General features: G+C 34.3%; 1 protein-coding gene across 3 annotated transcripts in view; it reads left to right on the top strand.

The window, feature by feature from the left end:
* RpL8 (ribosomal protein L8) overlaps positions 1-11690 on the top strand; it is a 51783-nt gene extending 40093 nt beyond the window's left edge. For all 3 annotated transcript variants that reach the window (XM_081769363.1, XM_081769365.1, XM_081769364.1), the window contains exon 6: positions 11567-11690. In XM_081769363.1, the coding sequence (XP_081625489.1) occupies positions 11567-11641 (75 nt within the window). In that variant the 3' untranslated portion in view covers positions 11642-11690. The remainder of the gene's footprint in view (positions 1-11566) is intronic.
* The last annotated feature ends 8684 nt before the right edge of the window (positions 11691-20374 follow it).

Genomic DNA, 20374 nt, shown 5'->3' with positions numbered 1-20374 from the left:
GAGTTTCTGGAGTGCATAATTTCAACATAACAAAAGAGTTTGCTGTGTAAATTCTGTCAATATCCCAAAAAAAATTTGGCATAGTTTTCGTTGTCACTGGCGGATTATACATCTTGATAACACAAGTTTGTTGAGATTTATTTGGTAATGGGTGCAGTAGTTAAGTAAAATACGGAACTTTTAGCACGTAACTATAATGAAACTTCTGAACATTGTTAGGTTAGAGTAAGAGTACGAAGATCTAAAAACAAGTTGTAGCAGTTCGTAAATGCTGCTACATAAAAGAATACACTTTATGGTTGAAACACTGAGAAAAAAATTGTAGGTGGCGTCCTTAAAAAGATTACATGCGTAATTCCTGTAGTTTTTGGACTTAACGTACAGCAGACGTATAACTGAAAACGCATGTTTTATAATACTTTTGTATAAGTGTTCCATCTATACGTACTTTATCGTATGAAACAATGTAGGCGGTCAGGATCTCACATACAAATGGACGTATATAACATATAGCTGACGAAGGTAACATACTTATATGTATATAAGGAAGACAGATGTCAGACATCCTGCAACGGCATGATGTAACATCTAAGGGCAGTGCCTATGTAGCTTGCGGATAACGTATGCTCCGTACTGATTTCTATAGTAAGCAAGCGGATACTGTATATTTGTTACCGCTGTCCGGAGAACGGATTTTTCTCTGTGCAGCAGGCACAGAGTTGTATTGTCCCTCATGAAAATGACTGCATTTAGTGTCAGGATTACATTGAAAGCAGCTTAGTCTGCGCATATTTAATACCAATGTGTTTCTTCCCCATGTCACTTGACGGCACTTCCATCCCCTTTGGTAGCTATAACCAAAGGAGATTGCCCCATCATTCCAGTTATAATTCGCACACTGTCAACAGATGTAAACACGAAGCGTGAAGGACATTTTTTACACAATGACTGCGGCAACCATAATATAACTCTTGATACCAATATATTTACGGAATAGATTACATTTTGTTGATAGTTAACATGGAACATTGAAGAATTTTACAACTGATTTCAACATATCTATTGTTTTATTCATTATAAACATAATGGAGAATTAATAGTTTACTTGTAGCTACAAATGGCTACTTTATTGGTTGAAGCAAAAAAAAAAAAAAAAAAAGTAAAGTTGACTCGGGCAGAAACCGAACCCGGCACCCTTTGCACGTGAGTCGTAGATATTCCTCAATCTGACACGCCGTCACTTGATACCTTCATCGTCGTACGATATATGCGGCCAGTCGGAAACTTCAAGACGCTTTTTCTCCTTTATTTTTGGCTGTTGCGCTCTCCCAGTGTGTAATATTAACACTTTAAATATGCACTAGCACTTCGCGAAAACTGACCCCGAAGCTCATTTACCAAAGTCTGCTTTCTCCTTGTTAGTTTTATTCCGTTTTGCAATTTTCTTACCACTTTTCTTTCGGCTGGTTTCTACCCGTTCAAAATTAGGCCCAACAATATCATTCCTTACGACATTTCGATTGTTACCACCATTATCACTGTCAGGAGGAGTTGCCTCTTCCAGCATTTTATTTACTGATTCCTTTTCTTCGTTTCTTCTTTTCTTTATGCCTTCTAACTTTTTCACGTATTTTTTTCTCTGGGCTCTTTTCTCTCGTTTACTCGTGTCTGCTATTTTTTTTAAATCATTCTGCTTGTAGTTTTGGCTTTGTATCTATCTCTCTTTTATTTTGAATTCTTCGTATAATACAGGATCTGTTTTTTTTCTTTCTCTTCTTCGTCTTTCTGATTCTCTTTTCATTTTTCTATTTCTGATACCTTACTTGGCTTTTTCTCTCCACAATTAACGCTTTTATTTGATTCCATTGTTACCTTTTCACTACCATTCCTTTTTACTTGGTGCCATTCTCTCTATAAAATAAAAAGTAAATCAATAATTTTAATAATCCAGGTTTAATCAGCAACAAACCTGTTTTTATTAGCTTGGACTCAACAAAGTGCACATCCTAACACCTAACTTCAAACATTTAGTGCTTTTGTTCAAAGAGATAAGCAACAACAAATGGTACAGATGTTCTATTTCGAAATTTTACTCATGTATAACATTTAATTAAATTTTAATTCAATATTCATCAACCATATGTTATTGAAAACAACATGTGATTTATATTATAGTAGCATGTTTAGCAAACATATGATGGAATTTCTGGATTTTTTCCTCCAGGTAGCTCTAATAGGTAGCATTTCAATAAGAAGCTCATAGTAACTCAAATATATAACTATTTTTTTATAATAATATCATGAAATGCTCATTATGGTAACCTCCATGGATCATGTGTAACCTCCATGCTAGATAGAAGCCATGGAGGTTACAAAAGTGCACTTCAGACAGCCTGATACTCAAAGCTAGAAGACTATATATGCAATGACTTCATTTTTAGTAGAAAAACTGCTATTTTAACAATAATCAATTGAAAAAAACATTTTCAACATTTTTAATAATAAAACTAATAAATACATGGAGGTTACAAGATCAAAGAGTACGCACCTATTTTCCGCAAGATGTGAAGATTTTTCACGAACACAATACTGCACACACACACACTTATCAACATATCACTCACAAAATGGCTGCTCTGAGCTTCACTTTCAGATCTAGAGACTGGACAGTGTTGCTTCCTAGTAGAGTTTCTGGTAATTTTAAAAGTACTCCATGGAGGTTACCTCACAACCCAGGGACAATATTTTCGCATTAAATAGGCCATGAAAATGACCTTAAAATTTAATTTCTTGCTAAGTAGCTTCATTATTTATGTCTTACAGTAGTACCTTATGCGGATTTTTCACGAATTTTCTAGTGAAAACATATTTTTCTCTTCTGTTAATGTTGAAAAATGCTGGTGGAGACACTCCACGGAGGTTACATTTCAGATATTTTTCGCTTTTTTAAAAGCAGAAAAATAAAATAAATGTTAAAATAAAATCTGGGAACATAAAGTACTAATTTTTTTTATTTAATAATAACTTTGTGACTAACATTGCATATCTAGAGGCTGAAAAATCAGAGGGACTGAAAATTCCCCTTAATTTCAGAATCACCCTGATATAAATGATACATTTCAGTTTTAAAACTTCAGTGATGGAAACAGTGAAGTATACTTGCTTGTGAGCGAGTTCAATATTTGATGTGCAAACTTTTTTTTTTTTTTTTTTTTTTTTTTTTTTTTTTTTTTAAAGAACAGCTTGAATACGAGAAGACATGGACAGACACAAGTTTTCACAATATTCTGGTGTAATTTCTGTAACCCAGACGTGTTTCATAACTTCTCATAATTGAGAAACTGAACTGGAGTTACGTCCAGCCACTTTTCGCTTTAAAATTACCCAACAGTTCTCGATGGGATTCAGGTCAGGAGACTTTCCGGGTTCAAGAATTTGAAACTCGCTGGTTTTGAAGCCATTTCTGAATAGCTTTTGTCTGGTGGCATGAGCTCCACTATGTCGGAAGTGGGTGCACTGGTTGATCTCCATAAACACTCATAACTTCACTTTAAGCTCATCGAGATATAGTTCTATTCATTGATGTCCCTCAGACATAAACCACAATCCACATCTTCCTTTAGCAGGAATGGAGATGATTTTGACCATGAGTTTTGCAGCATTCTTTACAGTGGAAATGATGTAACATCGGGAGGCCGTAGTATGTCTACAAATGCATAAAATTGCAATACTTAGGTCTCGTCCGTAAACATAACTCTTTTCCTGACTTCAGCAGTCCATTCCAGATCTTTTTACAAAATGTCAATCGGTTGGCAATTCTTGGTCGACAATTTCTGCTTTTTGGCAGGCTTATGGGATTTGAAATTGGCACATAACCTCCAGTGGATTGTGCTTTAGCTAGGTAGATTCCAGTCTTTTCGTAAACCAGCCTGGATTGCTTTCGCTACTTTTCTGGGTGACTTCTTTTGTTGCTAAAATATGGCGTCATCCATACGCTTAGTAGTGTACTTTTGATGTTCTTTTAGCGTTCTATAGCCATAATTTCCAGTGGTTTTGAAGTTATTTATTGATCTGGCAACTGTTATTTGTACCAGTCGCAATTTGGCAAGTACTGGAACCTTCTTCACTCAGAATCTTTGTGCGTTCCTTTCCAGTGAAATTCTTTTCCTAAGCATAATAACTATTATTACCCTTCAACGAGAGTAGAAATAGAACTAGCACGCGTTCGGTACGAACAATACAACCTCTATATACGTACTAGTAACTCAATATGAACTCTGGTGCATGGGGTTCTTGGTTCGATCCCTGCACGGGCTGAGTGAGCTTTGTGGTGCGCAAACCGTGTGCGTGAGTTTTCTCTGGGTTCTCCCGTTTCGTCCAACTATCTTCATTTCTCATCACTGTCTTCTTCAGCCTAGCTAGCATAATCGTGGGACGTAAAACTTATTTCATTTCATTTTCCTCACTATGAATAATTAGCACAGGATACTATCACGTGCGAAGAAAATGCCCACTGCGTGATGGAAAAACGGGGTGAGTCAACCATTCTGACCAATACTGTATTTTTTTTTTATTATTCGTAAAAATGAATCACTTCGTGGACTAATTCCAATACCCACTTCTAGACGCATTTTATCTTATGACAGTCTGTAGAGCGACGAGAAGTTTATAGTCTTTTTCTTTTAATTTTTTTTTTCTCTACTTGACTTTTCATTGTCATATTTGTTTGTGATGTACAAAACTTATTTTATTTCGTGCCCAGAAAAGTACCCATAGTGAAAGTACATATAGTGGTTTTCAAAGCTAAACCAAGTTTTCTTATCAGCAGTAAAACTGTCATATGGTTGTTAGTGGCCACGTGCCAGGGTTTGCCCAAGTGGGCCCAGCCCGAAAAAACCCGGTGGGTTTTTTCGGGTTGGACCCACCTGAAAAAAAACCACTTTAAAACCCACCTGGGTTTTTGACCTATTTCTTAGTATATTATTGGTACAACTAAGGTGATAACATTGTAAGTGATTTTTATCAGATTTTAGACTTTCCTTGGGCGAATTAGAGGCTTTCACGTTAAGGTATACTACAACATTCAACATAAGACCTTTATAAAGTTCTGAATGCACTAAATGAATTAAAAAAAAAATTACCTTAGCTTGAGATAGTTATAGAACAAATTAATGTATGGATTATGCTTATAGCCTGTTTGAAGTAAAATAAGCAATTTTGTACTTTAGAAAATATTTTCCGTAAATACTATGCTCGTCGACTTGGCGACACCGAGGGACATTATCACTCATACGTTTGACGGGTTTAAGGTCATAGGTGCCGGTACTAATAGTACATATGTAAATACATTAGTAAAACTATTAGTATTATTTCTTACCGTTGATGTAAAACAGAAGTTTCTTCAACTAAAATTTGGTTTTCCAACAATAACAGTTTAGTTCAGTCATTTGTTGCTACTCTTCAAATAAGCATTCTGTAGAAGCAACACCAGCAATAGCGTAAAAATTCTTGTCAAATTTAAGAAGCTTAATTGCTCGGGGTTCCCAAGACTATGTAACGCTTACTATTTCAGAGTTCAAATTTCCGTACTGGTGGAAGTTTTGATGTACACGCCATTAAAGAAGTGCTTGGGAAATTCCCGAATTAAACGCAGAAGAATCGGAAATGAATACTTCAACAATAAAACTATTTATTTTACGCTTAAGCCTGCCATACGTCCCGTAAAAAAACGAGACAGTCCCGTTTTGGAGCCCGAGTGTCCCGCATCCCCGTAAATTTAGTCGGGACAGGGAAATGTCCCGTATTTTAACTCCGTTCCATTTCTGCTATCAATATCACCTTATTCGAAAAGTGAAACAAAAAATTCTGACATTGGCTGGGAATCATGTAACTAGTGAATGAACAGTACGCTGTTGCATGTAACAGTTTCGAGGAAGTTACTACACCACCCTGTTCGACTTGATAGCAAGCGAAATTTGCAATGCTACTTTTTCCATTGCACTTGAAATTCGGATACTCTCCGGAACATTAAAAAAGCTTTGAGTGTTTCTACATTTACACACACAGTGAAGATGACTGACCTTTTCTCCAGCAACACATTAGATAAGTTAACAAGGATTATAATCTTTTTCAGAGGCTAGGGGCACAGAATTGTGCTTTGGTCAAGGTCTTAGAAAAATGTAAATCTGGTCCTGACAATTACACACGACACAAGGAGAAAAATCAGCTTTTCATCAGATTAAACTGACGAACGTAATTTTGGCAAATACAGTCATGTAAATAAATATTGCTAAACGCGCGAAAAACATTGAAGGTAGATTGTACTACTGATTTAAATAATTTGCATATTGTTTTCCTGTAAAGCATTTTTATAGCACATCTTAAGTTTTTAAGCATCTTCAGTCTGTACAATTAATTGCAGGGTGCGAACAGAGAAAAGCAGCAGCTGCTTAGTGAACTTTCGCCTATTATATTCTTGAAAAAAAAATTAACTATAATGAAATCTTTTAGTTTTAGTCTCACGGTTATGCCTGCTATGCTCAAGGTGACAGTGATGATGAGAAATGAATGAAATGACGGAATGAAGAAAGTGGGAGGAAACGTGAGAATCCCGAGAAAACCCACGCACAAGGTGTTTGTCCACCACAAAGCTCACTTGGCGCGAGCTGGGATCGAACTAAGAACCCCATGCACTAGAGGTGAACGCTCTATCACTGAGCCACCGCGGCCTATTATACTTTTGTTCATAATCAGACTACAGTCCATTGTATTGTGTTGGAAAGTTGAGGGGGGGGGATCTGAGGTGTCCTGTATTCTCATGGAGAAAATATGGCAGGTTTATTTACGCTGGAAGATCTTAATTTCGTATAAGACATTTTAAAACATTTATTTATTTCATACAACATGAATTGTATCCTTTGTTTTAAATTAATAGACCCCTTTTGGTATTCATATTTGGCGATCGTCAGTCAGGTTTCTGGATGGCTTGATCTACATTTGTTCGTTTGTCTGCCGAGCTTCTTCATGGCTATGCGGTTAGTGTACGCGTCTTCGGCGTGAGACCCGGGTTTGCTTCCCGGAGGGAGCTCATGTGGTTCGGATTCCACGTTAATCAGTAGGTCCCGTCTCATATAGCCTCGCTGCTAAAAGGGACGTTAAACACAAAATCAACTCAACTCGTCTGTGTGCCTCTACCCACACACTACAGGGTACAACTTTCTGCCTTTTAAGTTAAAATTTTCAGAGCACATGCATGAGACACTGTAAATTTCTTGTATATATTTTGGCGGCATACCAACGTAAAATATCAAAATGGCGGCCAGTTTTTCAAACCAGCGAATATCCACGCTGCGAAGCGCAATTTTCAGTCTTTTAAGTTGAAATTTTGACGGTGGAAGCACGAAATATGCTAAATTTGCTGTATAGATTTTCTCAGCTATCGAATGTAAAATTTCAACATGGTGGCCAATTTTTTCAAAACAGCAGTGAGTAGAAAATTGTTGCAAGTTGTAACAATGACAATCTTGAAATATAAATCACATTTTAACACTTTTACCCCAAAGACATTGAAATATTTCGAAAAAACCCGATTAAACCCGAAAAAAAACAATTAAACCCGAAAAACCCATATGGGCCCAGGTGGGTTGGGCTTTTTCAAAAAAGCCCGGGTTTTTTCAAACCCTGCCACGTGCGGTTTGTCAACCAGTTGGATGTTACCGGTATTACAAAAGCTTAGCCGCTCTCCCTGTCGCCAGGGTAAACAACTATTCTTTCTGAGTGTTGCAAACCAATAAACAGATACATAAAACCAGAATAACCATTTAAAATAGGGATAAAATACGTACACACCATTCAACAAGTAATTTTTTCTCCTATTAATATAATAATAATAATAATGATAGATTTTACGTCCGAGCCGTTTTGGGCTACTGTGCATTTTCGGTAATGCTTGGAAAATAGAATAGATCGTGAACCGCACGTTGGACCGATATTGTATTTTTACCCGTATGGATCGGGTTTGCCCGATTGAACCGTATGAATAGGGATGATCTGATAATCCCGTGTGTCATTATTGTAAATGATGTGTTGTTTAACTTTATCATAACACAAATTGTTCTAATTATCATGTACGAACTCATAACGAGTCTATCGGGTCAAACGGTCCAAACAGGTCAAACACGGGTCAAACGAGTTTATCAGGTCTAAGGATCGAGTAAACCAAACTCAATGGGTATCGGGCGGGTACAGTTTATCCGAAAAGTTCAAGCACTAATTATAGGTTAAAGTCAATACTTAAGAGCTCTAATTATTTGCATTCACTTTTTTTTTTTTTTTTTTTTTTTTAAGTTAGCCGACCAACGAACTTGCGGATACATAAATATAAATGCTCAAATCTAAATTATTGCATTATATTATTGCAATGAGCATCAACGTGATTTACTATTAGGAGTTAGCGTGATGCACTAATGTTAGTCTTTTATAAATATTATTATTATTTGTTTATGCCCTTCATGCAACTTAGAATCAATCTCACATAAAGCACTACATCAGGCCTGATTGAACATTATTTTGAAAATTCTCACATAAATAGATAAAATAAACAATTGGAACTTAACACTTCAAGAGTTTAAAATATGTCTTCGTTTTCGTTTTCCTCAGTTTCTGAGGACGATTGATCTATCTCGATGACATGATCTTTGTCTCCATCAAAAATATTTTGCAAGACACGATAACTTTGTTCAATGTCCTGGGAAAACATTTATTATTATTATTATTATTATTATTATTATTATTATTATTATTATTATTATTAGACAGGCCATTTGTCTATAATGAGAATTTAAAACTTTTTTTTCCTTAAAAAAAGAAATGATTAAAAAGCATTCTATTAAGTACCTGAATCCTCATATGTATTAATGTATGCAGGTTAATATCTGAGTAATAAAGCTATCATTGTTAATTTCCTGTGTATAGTATCCTAATTTATAGTTTGTCCAGTTTTTATACACGTGAAGAATCACATTAGAAAGAAACTGATCAATTATACATTGACTTGTATAACTATATCTTAAAGTTAGACATAATATACTTACAAGCAGAGCAGATAAACACAGAATCTTTATTAAGCCTATTACTAATATTACATATTATTAGCAATAATAATAACAACTAAATTCCTGGCGCAACAGCCTTTAGAAGGCCTGGACTTATGGCACTCATTTCTGTGGGGTAATGTGTTTAGAGGCCTGTACGGACTCGGGCTACTATGATAACCGTAATGGGGTTAGCCATACTGAGAGCTTTATACAGTTCTACCTGAGTTGGTGCGGCAACGCCGAAATCTAGTTAAAATGAAGGATTTATGGTAGGGACAAGTAAACCCTTAGATCTTGACCTTCGAGGAAAAAATTGGTTATGTTTTGTCGCGATGTATACATACTAATATCCATACTATGTACACATAGGTTGGACCATTTACTTTGATACACTTCTGTAACTTTAATGGACGAAACGCTCTGAAATTTTGTATACGCGGAAAATAGTTTTCTTGAGTTGACAAATTTTCTTTTGCCAATAGCTCGGGAATAAATGAATTAATTTGGATATTTTTATTATCCTTAGTTACAATTTAATGACTTGCCAAAATCGATACTCTAATTATTTTATTGTTGAGTTATCGGGGAAAGAAATTTTGTCAACTCAAGAATTTCTTTCGCGGCTGTACTATGCAAATATCGACATGGGACATTGCTTAGCATACTCCGCAATACCGCAAATATAGCAGTGTTGCCAACCAACATAGTTATATACTTTTAAATGGCTCTATGTCGGATTATTATAACTTCAGATCTACATGTGTAAAGAAAACATATCACTCTTGTTATGCAAGGCTACAAACAAAGGACGCTACAATATCAAAACATTGAAAAACCAAATTTTGGAGGATGCTACAACAGTAATAACGCAAGTCAAACGGGGTAGTGCACATCCAAAGTATTTGAATGTCGAATACTACGGTCATTATATGGCATATTTCGAGCAAGTAGAAACAGTCACAAGGGATTGAAAATTTGATTTTTTTAAAAAAGGGACTTTATGACATTACAGCAGTAATTTGTGGTAGGTGTAATTACATTAAATTCTTGAAATTGTATAATTTTAGGCAGCGTTGCAAACTTTCACACCATATCTCCAGAATGGTTGGAAATATCAGACTGCTGTAAACGACATTGTGAGCACATCTATTAAAAATCATCTGTGCAATTGAATGAGATACTTATCTAAGAATTTCTTAATAATGGCTTTTGAAAAAAAAAAAATCACTCGTAATTTTGTTGTATTCATTCGAAATTGATCATATTATTTACTTAAGTTGTGCGTTGCTCTCTCATTTGTGTTGTTACTACTGTAGAGGATACCAAACTTTGGATGTTTGTTGTATTGTAGCTACCTTAGTTTGCAGCACTGAATATTAAATGTAACATTTCGTTGAACATGTAGACTTGAAATATGTAATAACCTGACGTAGAGGTTTTTTGCAAAAATAAAACTTCGGTTGACAACACTGTTAACCTTGTAGTATCACAGAGTATGACAAATGTTTCTCTGCCGATATTTGCATGGTAGAAACTTTCAACGTTTTTATCCATTAATTTATATAATTTACTAAGGCGTATCAAGATGAATGTTCTACCCTGTATATACCGGGTGTACGAATAGTCCGGGGCGATACTCTGTTATGAATAGATACAACAACAAAAATTGGTTAGAAATAAGTGGTTTTCGATTTGAAATGGATTTTTTTTAAATTTTATTTTATTTTATTTTATTTTTTCTCAATCGCACTGACTGTTCGGGCTTCACACCGGTAAGGCGTCCTATCTTAGTTTAGTTGAATAAAACATGGTTCCCTAAGCGATTTAATGAGGCAAAGATGTGTAAGTTTTGATAGACAGTTGTAAGTAAAAAGATATTCTGAAGGTAATAACTACGAAAAATTGGAGATAAATTTAGGTAAGTCAGGTTTGTGTTTGTGGTGAAAAGCTACCCGTAAACGATATCACATGGCTCTTTCCTATTAAAAAGTTTGGACCTGAATCCAAAAAGGACTCACTTCAAGATCGCCGGCAAGTACTAGACAGTAAGATGCGATTCTATCTCCATTACTCCTATGCAAGATACGGTGAAACTCATTCGAGCCGTTCCAATCTTAAACTATCTTTGCCTCATACTGTATATTGCAAATGTGTTCAAGCTTGGGTCATCCATTTAACAGAGTTCAGTTGAGCAAAATTTTCTCATTGGGTTTGGTCTAATATAAGAAGGGTTAAACAGAAGGAAAAAAACTCGAAAGTCGAAAAATAAGGATTACTCTAATGAATATGTAGTCAGTAATAAAAACTAGTATATCAAATTTAGTTGAACCTTGTTTGACGTAGAGGAATTCATTTGCACACTACCGAAAATGGTATTTCAGTTAGTTGGTGATTACCGGGAAATAAAGTATATTTTATAAATAGAAAATGTAAGAACAAGCAATTAATACAATGCTTTCTTTGTATTACAGGTTGGTCTCATTGCTGCAAGAAGAACTGGTAGGATACGTGGTGGAAAGACAGAACAAAAGAAGGGAGATGATTAAACTAAACGTTATGTATGATACGTGTTAATAAAGATTTGGTTGAAATCCACCGAAGAAGTTGTGATTAGAATTTTTCATGAAACCGACACATAAATATCAAATATTTTTAACACTTCCGAAAAATGTAGTGTTTCACAAAATTCTCTGAACACTTCATTTTGAAAATGCATGCGACTCTTGTCGTGGGCATACTTGCAGATAAGACTTTCAATAGATATGGAATGAATTCAGATTTCCTTTAAAAACAACTTAATTGACGGTTAGCATGAACCAATAAGTGAGCTTTTGACAAAACTTGGGCGAGAAGGTCGCCTTTTTTAGCAGGCAAATGTTGCTCGTTAACAAGATATTTATCCACTAACAATGTAAAGTATAACACCACCTTCATGACACGAGAGCCTTTCTATTGTAAGTATGCCCTCGGAAAAATGTGAAACATACACCCACCCTCACCGCCCTCTTACAGAGGGAAAGAAATAAATGATCTCGACTGTGTTGCCTATTTGTCGTTTAGTCGTTTGATCTTGGTGATTGAAGATCGTAGGCTACTTAGAATGGCTAACAAAGTGTAGCCCGTGAAATAATTCAATGTGGCAATCCTCTCCACATCCAACTATTGAAGGATCTCTGTCACAACAACTTGTCCCTCCTCTTTCGAGGGAGGTAGAGGAAAACCTCGACAGCACACTTGAAATAGAAAGGCTCTGCTAACATAATCACAGTATGTGTTACAAGTAGTGCAATTGGCTTATGAATATGGTATGAACACATTCATTTCATTCAGATATTCACATGAGAAAGTACGTGAGGAAGGAGTGACAAGTCTACAGTTGATAGACTGTATTAAACCAGAAAAATCTTACGTAAAGGCGAACAGGTTAGCTGAAACGAGTGATGCTTGTTAATTTCTAGTTTGCGGAAATAAACCTGTCAATTGTAACACAATTATGATAAGATAAACCTAGAAAAATCTAGACCAATTTTTGAGAGTGAGTGAAATGCTGATTTCCATTTTCCTTGTTTTGTCGTCAATAGGAGAAATGAATTCTAATAATAGGAAACAAATGAATTCGATATTTCAACGTATAAATAAGCTTCACGATCCTTACAACCCAAAAGGTACACGGACCACCATACTAAATTTTCTCGTTCCCATTTCTTAAGTTGAATCATGTCATGAAGCACTTACTAGGAAATATTTATTTACGAAATGTGAACAAATAATAAGAATTTTCGGAAAACTTTGAAGAAAACTTACAATCAAGAACACTTTCTTGATTTTTTTGATTGGAAGTTGTTTGTACTATATTGTAGGGTTGTGTTGGGATTTATTTTTATGTAGAGATGAAATGAAGAAAGAAAAAAAAAAAAACGAGAATTTTGGAAATTTTGCCTTTTTCCATGATTTTTCTATATAAATAGCTTTCTTATAGTATGTTCTGTAGTTAGATAAGAATTCCATGACCTAAATGCCATATTTCGCTCTGAAATTCAACAAGAAAGAAAGAAAAAAAAAAGAACTGGAGCACATGGTTTACGAATTAACCGGTTAACTTACCAATTATTTCCAAAGGAGCGTTTCAATTTTTACTATTTTTTTATTGCTAAATTCTAACATCTAACATTCTCTAACATTTTAGGAACAAAACGAATGGCAACAGTATGATTATTTTTACTGAAGGCAACAATGATTTACGTAAGCCTAAAGTGTGCTTTCAATAAAATCTCGAATATACTCGAGCTTGTAAACTTTGTACCGTTCAACAGTGATCAATTGTAATAATGCCGTATGATGCCCGAATATACTCGAGGTTTTAAATTATTTGTAAAATTAAAATCTCGAATATACTCGAGCTTTTCAGTTAACCGGTTAAAGCTAAGATGAATAATGTAGTATTTGAGGACAATTTTAAAGGCTATTTAACTTTTGAGTTATCGAAATTTTTTTCTTCTCTAGATCGTTTGTTTGTCATCCGTGTTTCATTTCTAAGAGCTTAATATTCTAGCTTCTAACGCAAAAGTTAAACTTATGTTTTTCTATATATTCGTCAAAGCGTACGTTTTTCAATATATCCGTCAAACCGTACTTCCACATTTCTGTTATACTGTAGCTGTGCAATGATTTAGCAATAATTTTCCGGATACAATCTTTTGAATACCATAGCGGATTTAGAAAAGTACTTTGAGAGGCGTTTCTCTGATTGTTTCGTTTTCTAAAATGTCCTAATTTTATTTGGGAGGTGCTTGAAGTTTGAGTACAGGCATAACTAATATTTCGTTTCGTTTATATGTTTAGCAATAATCTTCCAGATACAACCTTGAAGATCATTTTATACTGAGAATCAGTGGCGGATTTAGAAAAATATTTTGGAAGGGGAGTTTTCTTACTAATGTTTAGTTTTTCTAAACATTCGTAATTTTTATTTGACTGGAGCTTAAAGTTTGAGTAAAGGCATAACTAATAGATATTTCGTTTGTTTTAGACATTCAGTAACTTTGGGAAACAGGCTTCTGTCCGAAAGATCAACCCCCCTAACCTTAAAACCGTCACTGCTGGTAATTAGTAATAATAACGATTTAAAAACAATAAGAAAGGAAATCGGCCAACTCACAGTACACGCACTATTTCTACATTTACAGATGGAGTGAAGAAAAGCTTTGTCAGAATGGTCGAATGCTGGGTTGAATCCCGGACTTCCCGATAGAAGCACAAAAGCTAACCACTCAGTCATGTTTGTTGTGCAGTTGTATTTAGCTTAACTCAAATATATTCCGTAGTCCTTTTTTGGAGGGGGGGGGGGATTCCGTAATATGTTGAATCCCTCTTGTTAAAAATTCAGAAAACTTGAGGATTGGGTAAACCGTGATGGTGGTAATATAAAACTTAACTGTAGAATTTCCAGAATATACAGAACCAAAAGCTCTAGATGTGCAGCCTTTAAGTGTAACATATAAATCTAAGTATTTCTCTTATGTTTTATTTTAATTTTATTTTGTTTCAAAAAGAGGGCATGGAATATTTTGAAGTAAAAATACTGCATACAATTTTGTTTATTTGTGTATTTTTTTAGAAGAAGTGTTTACTTTTAGGGTTGGCGTAAACCAAGTAGCGGTTCGGATGTCACTGGGTCTCACTACAGCAAAATTAAACTACCGCTAATTTTAGAGTTTTTCTGTAATATCTTCAAAACAAATAAAAATATTCAAAAAGCAAAAATGTAGTGAAATAGACAATACGATTTTGCACGTGATATCTTTACCACAATTCACCTATCTGCTTTTGGTATGCCGCTATGTACAGAACCAGCAAAAAATGCTAAATCTATCTAGTTGCAAATCGAAAGCAGATAGATAAGTTGTTATAACGGTATCACATACAAAATCGTTATGTTTAGTTCACTACGTTTCTGCTTTTCAAATATTTTTATTTGTTTTGAAGATATTACAGAACAACTCTAAAATTAGCGGTAGTTTAATTTCGCTGTAGTGAAGACTTAAGCGAAAGTCTTCTTCTTGATAACCTCGGTATTACGTAAGGATGTTAAGCCTAAACATACGAAACTAAATCAAATTGTATATTTTGCATGCCTGAATGCCTGTTTTATAAAGAAGCCAACATTGCTTAAATATATTGATAGCAATTGGCAAAATTTATCGGCTGCCTACGTAGCTTCCAGCCTTAGATTGGATTGGACTTTCAATGATATCTACATATTAAATTTGTAATTTAATACCTCAGTTTGAGCATACTGATTATGATATGTTGACCTTTAAATTTTACATGCAAAGCAATAACAGGATTTTCCCGTTATTGTTTTACGTTTAAAGTAATGACGGGATTCTCCCGATGGCTAGGGCGAGAGTTTCTAAATTTAAGAAATTTACTGACCAGACTTAAGCTTATGGGACCTCTTCCAACATAACCCCGTTTTTGCATAATAACACCAAGGCGAAACAAACTTATTTCTGTGAATATGTAATATAAATACATAAAGCAAAATATCTAAATATAAACAAACTGATTTAAACCAAAAAAACCAAATATCATTTCGAAATTCATGGTTTTTTTCGAGGTTTTATATTATCAGCATCAATCACTAATTAAATGACTTTGTGTTATAGAGAAGCGAAACAAAGTCTGCGTTATCAATTTAAAGCAGAAAAGCCCAAAATTTCCCAAGCAAAAAAGCGAAGCAGAATTATTTTTTTTTCTTTCTTTCTTTCAAAAAGCCGGTTTTTTTCCCAGCCCTTGCATCTCTTATGATGTGAGCGAAATGTTATTAGCATTCAAATATACCTAAGTCTACCAGAAGATGTAGATAACACTTTCTCTTCACTATCAACCTTTATTTGCTTATACAACTACAACCACACACACTTGGTTTTACCATCACTTGCTACTCTTCACTCATCTATCTAAGTATTTATATCTTCAGCCACTTATGGCTCATATTCCACATACAAATAACTTAAGCCACTTATGGTTTCATTCCTACAACTCAATTACACATAAACAGTCGCATAGTTACCCTCTTCATTTTCTAAACCATAGTTTTAAACTTAATTACATTCTTTTGTTTACACAATCTATATGCTAACTTTTAACACTTCACTCCCAACAGATTGTTAGATACTACTTTTATTATCATTTATGAAATATGAATGAGAAGAACCACTTTTGAGAAAACTGCCCGGAAATAATATTCGGAGAGTATATTGCTCCTTAGTATTTCTTTTTAATGAACTTTCTTGAATATTATTTCTGAAACCACACTGTAAGGAAGTAAACAGCATTTAAACATACTTGCAACAGATTTTGAGAAGAAAATAAATCACAAAGTGTGTAAAATAATTGAGTTCCCACAGACCTAGAAAGTCAGGGAATTTGATTTTAGGGAAATTATTGAAAAGTTCTTCAGTGTCAGGGAAATGCTTGAAAAACTCTTTAATGTCAGAAAAACCATTTAGTTGAATTTGAATATGAAGGCAACTTTGAAGTAATAAGATTATTTGGGATTTGAAAATTATGCAATACAACAATACAAATGAATTAAGATATCGTGTGTTGTGCAATGATTTGAGTATAGGTTCTTAATTCTGAAATCAGTTGAGCTAGCATCTTGAATCCCTTAATGTAGACAGTGTGTAACGTCTGTGACCTGAACAGACTTCGAAAAAAAGGATGAGGATCTCAATTTAACCCGTTTATACATGTGTTGTGCGTATGTTCAAGCATAAATCTTCGACAAGGTGCACAGATTTTATTTTTTATTTTCAAGTATTCCTTTTCAGTTTTCCCCAGAAATTCCATGAGGATCTAATTATAGTCTTCGGAGCTAGACCATGAAACTTCTCAGTGGCTGACAGTATTCATACCATAATTGTCTGTATGATCACGCATAATTTCGACATGAGTGCACCAATTTTGTTGATTTACTTTTTGTTTGAAAAAGTATGTTCTCGCTTTGGATTCATATAAATTTCATTAAGATTTGATAATAATCATCGGAGCTAGACCATGAAACTCCTCAGCGGTTGATAGTGTTAATATCATAATAAACAGACTTCATTATGTGCATGTTCACGCATAACTTCACTGGTATAATGATTTTGATTATCATTTTTTACTTTCAAAGTATACTTTCTCACAGTCTTTATAAATTTTATCAGGATCTAATGATAGTGGAGTTGGACCGTGAGAAACCTGAACAGCTGATACTCTTAATACCGTGTGTATGTTAACGTATAATTCCCTATCGCGTAGATCGATTATATATATATATATATATATATATATATATAGGCACGGATGTTTTCTAGACTGATCCATTTAATAGAAAGTCAGTGCCCTACTTCTAGTTTATGTATTTAAGTAAACGAATGAGGTTTCGAAAAAGTGAGAAAATTAAACTTTTTCCACTTCACAGAACATGTTAGTTTACATGAATCTGTGGAACCAGGATTCTCGAACCAATATTCCAGTAATTGTTATAACATTTACTCGTGTCAAACACCTTAAAAAGTTATTTTTTGCAAAAATTCTGAGAAAGCTGGTAAACACACTATGGTAACTACATTTTGATCTCTAGCTGTATAACGATATGATCATTAGACTTCGGATTTTTGCATATTTGCATGTTTATTTCCTGATGAGATATTGATATACTCTTTAAACAGAAATCCGTCTCAGTTGTTTTGGGGTAAAATAGTAGAGTTTTATAGTGCATATATTTGCATATTTCGGAGGTTAGTGCATGTTTATGTCGTTATTGCATATAAATGCATATTTAAAGAAATGACCATATTGATCATTTTTAATGTGCAATAACTTTCCCCATAAATGAAATTCCAAGTTTCTAATATAAATAGACTGAAGATCTTTAAATAGTTCATTGTTGTTGGCTTAGAATATCTACCAAGGTCATGTGAAGGGAGAATAAGAAAGGAATGAGTGATTCATCCTCCAGGCAATGATGCATGATTGTCACTTTTTTTAAAAAATAGAAGATATAAATAACGGTGTTAAATCAACTAGAACAAAATTTCCACGTTAAAGTTGCTACTGTTGTGTGTGTGTGTGTGTGTGTGTGGTCCTGTAGCAGTATAAAAATACCGAAAAAAAAAAATCTTCTAGAAGTGATCTGAAACAGGGCCCATTTAGTTGTAGTGCGACATCCTTAAATTGAATTTTAATTAGCTCAAAAATTGTTCAATTTTTGTCAACTTAGAACAAATTTTGTACCATTCAAATTAACAAAGAGGGAACATTTCAAAATTTGGGCACTTGGATCACCTTTGATCACTTTGATCTTCAAATCTGAAATTTTACTACCTCAGAATTTTATCCACTCAAGATTTTTTTTGTAAAATTCAAGTAAATGAGGGAGGGTAATTTAAAAATTTGTCCACTTTGATGACCTGTAGTGCGAGATCTTCAAATTCGAAATTTAACTACCTCATAATTTTGTTCATTTTTGTCCACCCAAGAAAAAAATTGAAAATTTAAATAAACGAGGGAGGACCGTTTTAAAATTTGGCCACGTTGATGACCTGTAGTGCGACATCTTCAAATTTGAAATTTAACTACCTCAGAATGTTGTCCAATTTTTCACCATTTTTGTGCACCCAAGACAAAATTTTGTAAAATTCAAGTAAAAGAGGGAGGGCCATTTCAAAATTTGGATACTTGGATCACCTGTAGTGAGAGATCTTCCAATTCGAAATTTAACTAGCTTATAATTTTGTCCAATTTTCGTCCATTTTTGTTCGCCCAAGAAAAAATTTGGTAGCATTCAAATAAATGAGAGAGGATCACTTTAGGATTTGACCACTTCAATCATCTGAAGTGCAACATGTTCAAAATCTGAATTTTAAATATCTCATAATTTTGTTCGATCTTTGTACGTTTTGTGCTAAGAAAAATTATGTACCATTGAAATAAACGAGGGAGGGCCATTGAAATTTTGGCCACATCGATCGGTGTGACATGCTCAAATTCGCATTTTAACAAGGTTAGAATTTTGTCCAATCTTTGTATCACAAATAAAACATTATCTGCTATCCAAATAAACGAGGAAGGTCATTTCAAAATTTGGCTACTTCGATCACCTGTAGTGTGACATTTTCAAATTCGAACTTTAATTAGCTCAGGATTTTGTCAATTTTTGTACATTTTTGTAGCACCAAGAAAAAAATAAACGCTCAAATTAACAAAGGAGGCTCATTTCAAAATTGTGGCCACTTCGTTCAACAGTAGTGTAACATCTTTAAATTTGAATTCTAACTAGCTTAGAATTTTTAATGTTTTTTGTAAAGTTTTGTACCACCAAGCTACTTAAAATTCAAATTTGAAATGTCTCACTACAAGTGAACGAAGCGGCCACATTTTTAAATGTCCATCCCTGGTTTATTTGAATGGTACGAATTTTTTTCCTGGTGGTAAAAAATGTACAAATATTCAACAATTCTGAGCTAATTAAAATTCCAGTTTGAAGATGTCTCACTACAAGTGATCGAAGTGGCCAAATTTTAAAATGAATCTCCCTCGTTCATTTGGATGGTATATATCTTTCTGTTGGTGGTTCAAGAATGTAAAAAATTGGACGAAATTCTAAGCTTGTTAAAATTCGAATTTGAAGATGTCGCACTACAGGTGATCGATGTGGCCAAAATTCAAATGGCCCTCTCTCGTTTATTTCAATTGTATTTTTTTCTTCGTGGTTCACCAATATACAAAAACCGGACAAAATTATGAGGTAATGAAAATTCGAATTTGAAGATGTCGCACTAAAGGTGATCGAAATGGCCAAAATTTTGAAACGGACCTCCTTTGTTAATTTGAATGGTACAATTTTTTTCTTGGATTGAAAAAAAAGGACAATAATTGGACTAAATTCTGTGCTAATTAAAATTCGAATTTGGAGATGTCTCACGACAGGTGATCGAAGTGGCCCAAATTTTGAAATGGCCTTCCGTCGTTTATTTAAATTGTACAAAATTTTTCTTGGGTGGACAAAAATGGACAACATTCTGAGCTAGTTAAAATTGAAATTTGAAGGTGTAGCACTACAATTAATGGACCCTCTGGAACAATGGTTTGAAGTTGAGAGACCTTAACAATTCAAGGAGAAAGTATATTTTGCAAAGTGTATGCTAAACAAGTAATACTTTCAAAGTAAGTATGCTTGTTTTCAGAAGAGGACATTTCCATTTTGTTCGACAGCAAAAGCTGAA

The sequence above is a fragment of the Thermobia domestica genome, chromosome 8 (assembly GCF_964235325.1).
Source record: "Thermobia domestica chromosome 8, izTheDome1.hap1.1, whole genome shotgun sequence".
Taxonomy (NCBI): Eukaryota; Metazoa; Arthropoda; class Insecta; order Zygentoma; family Lepismatidae; genus Thermobia; species Thermobia domestica.
This window is presented reverse-complemented; position numbering and strand designations above follow the sequence as displayed.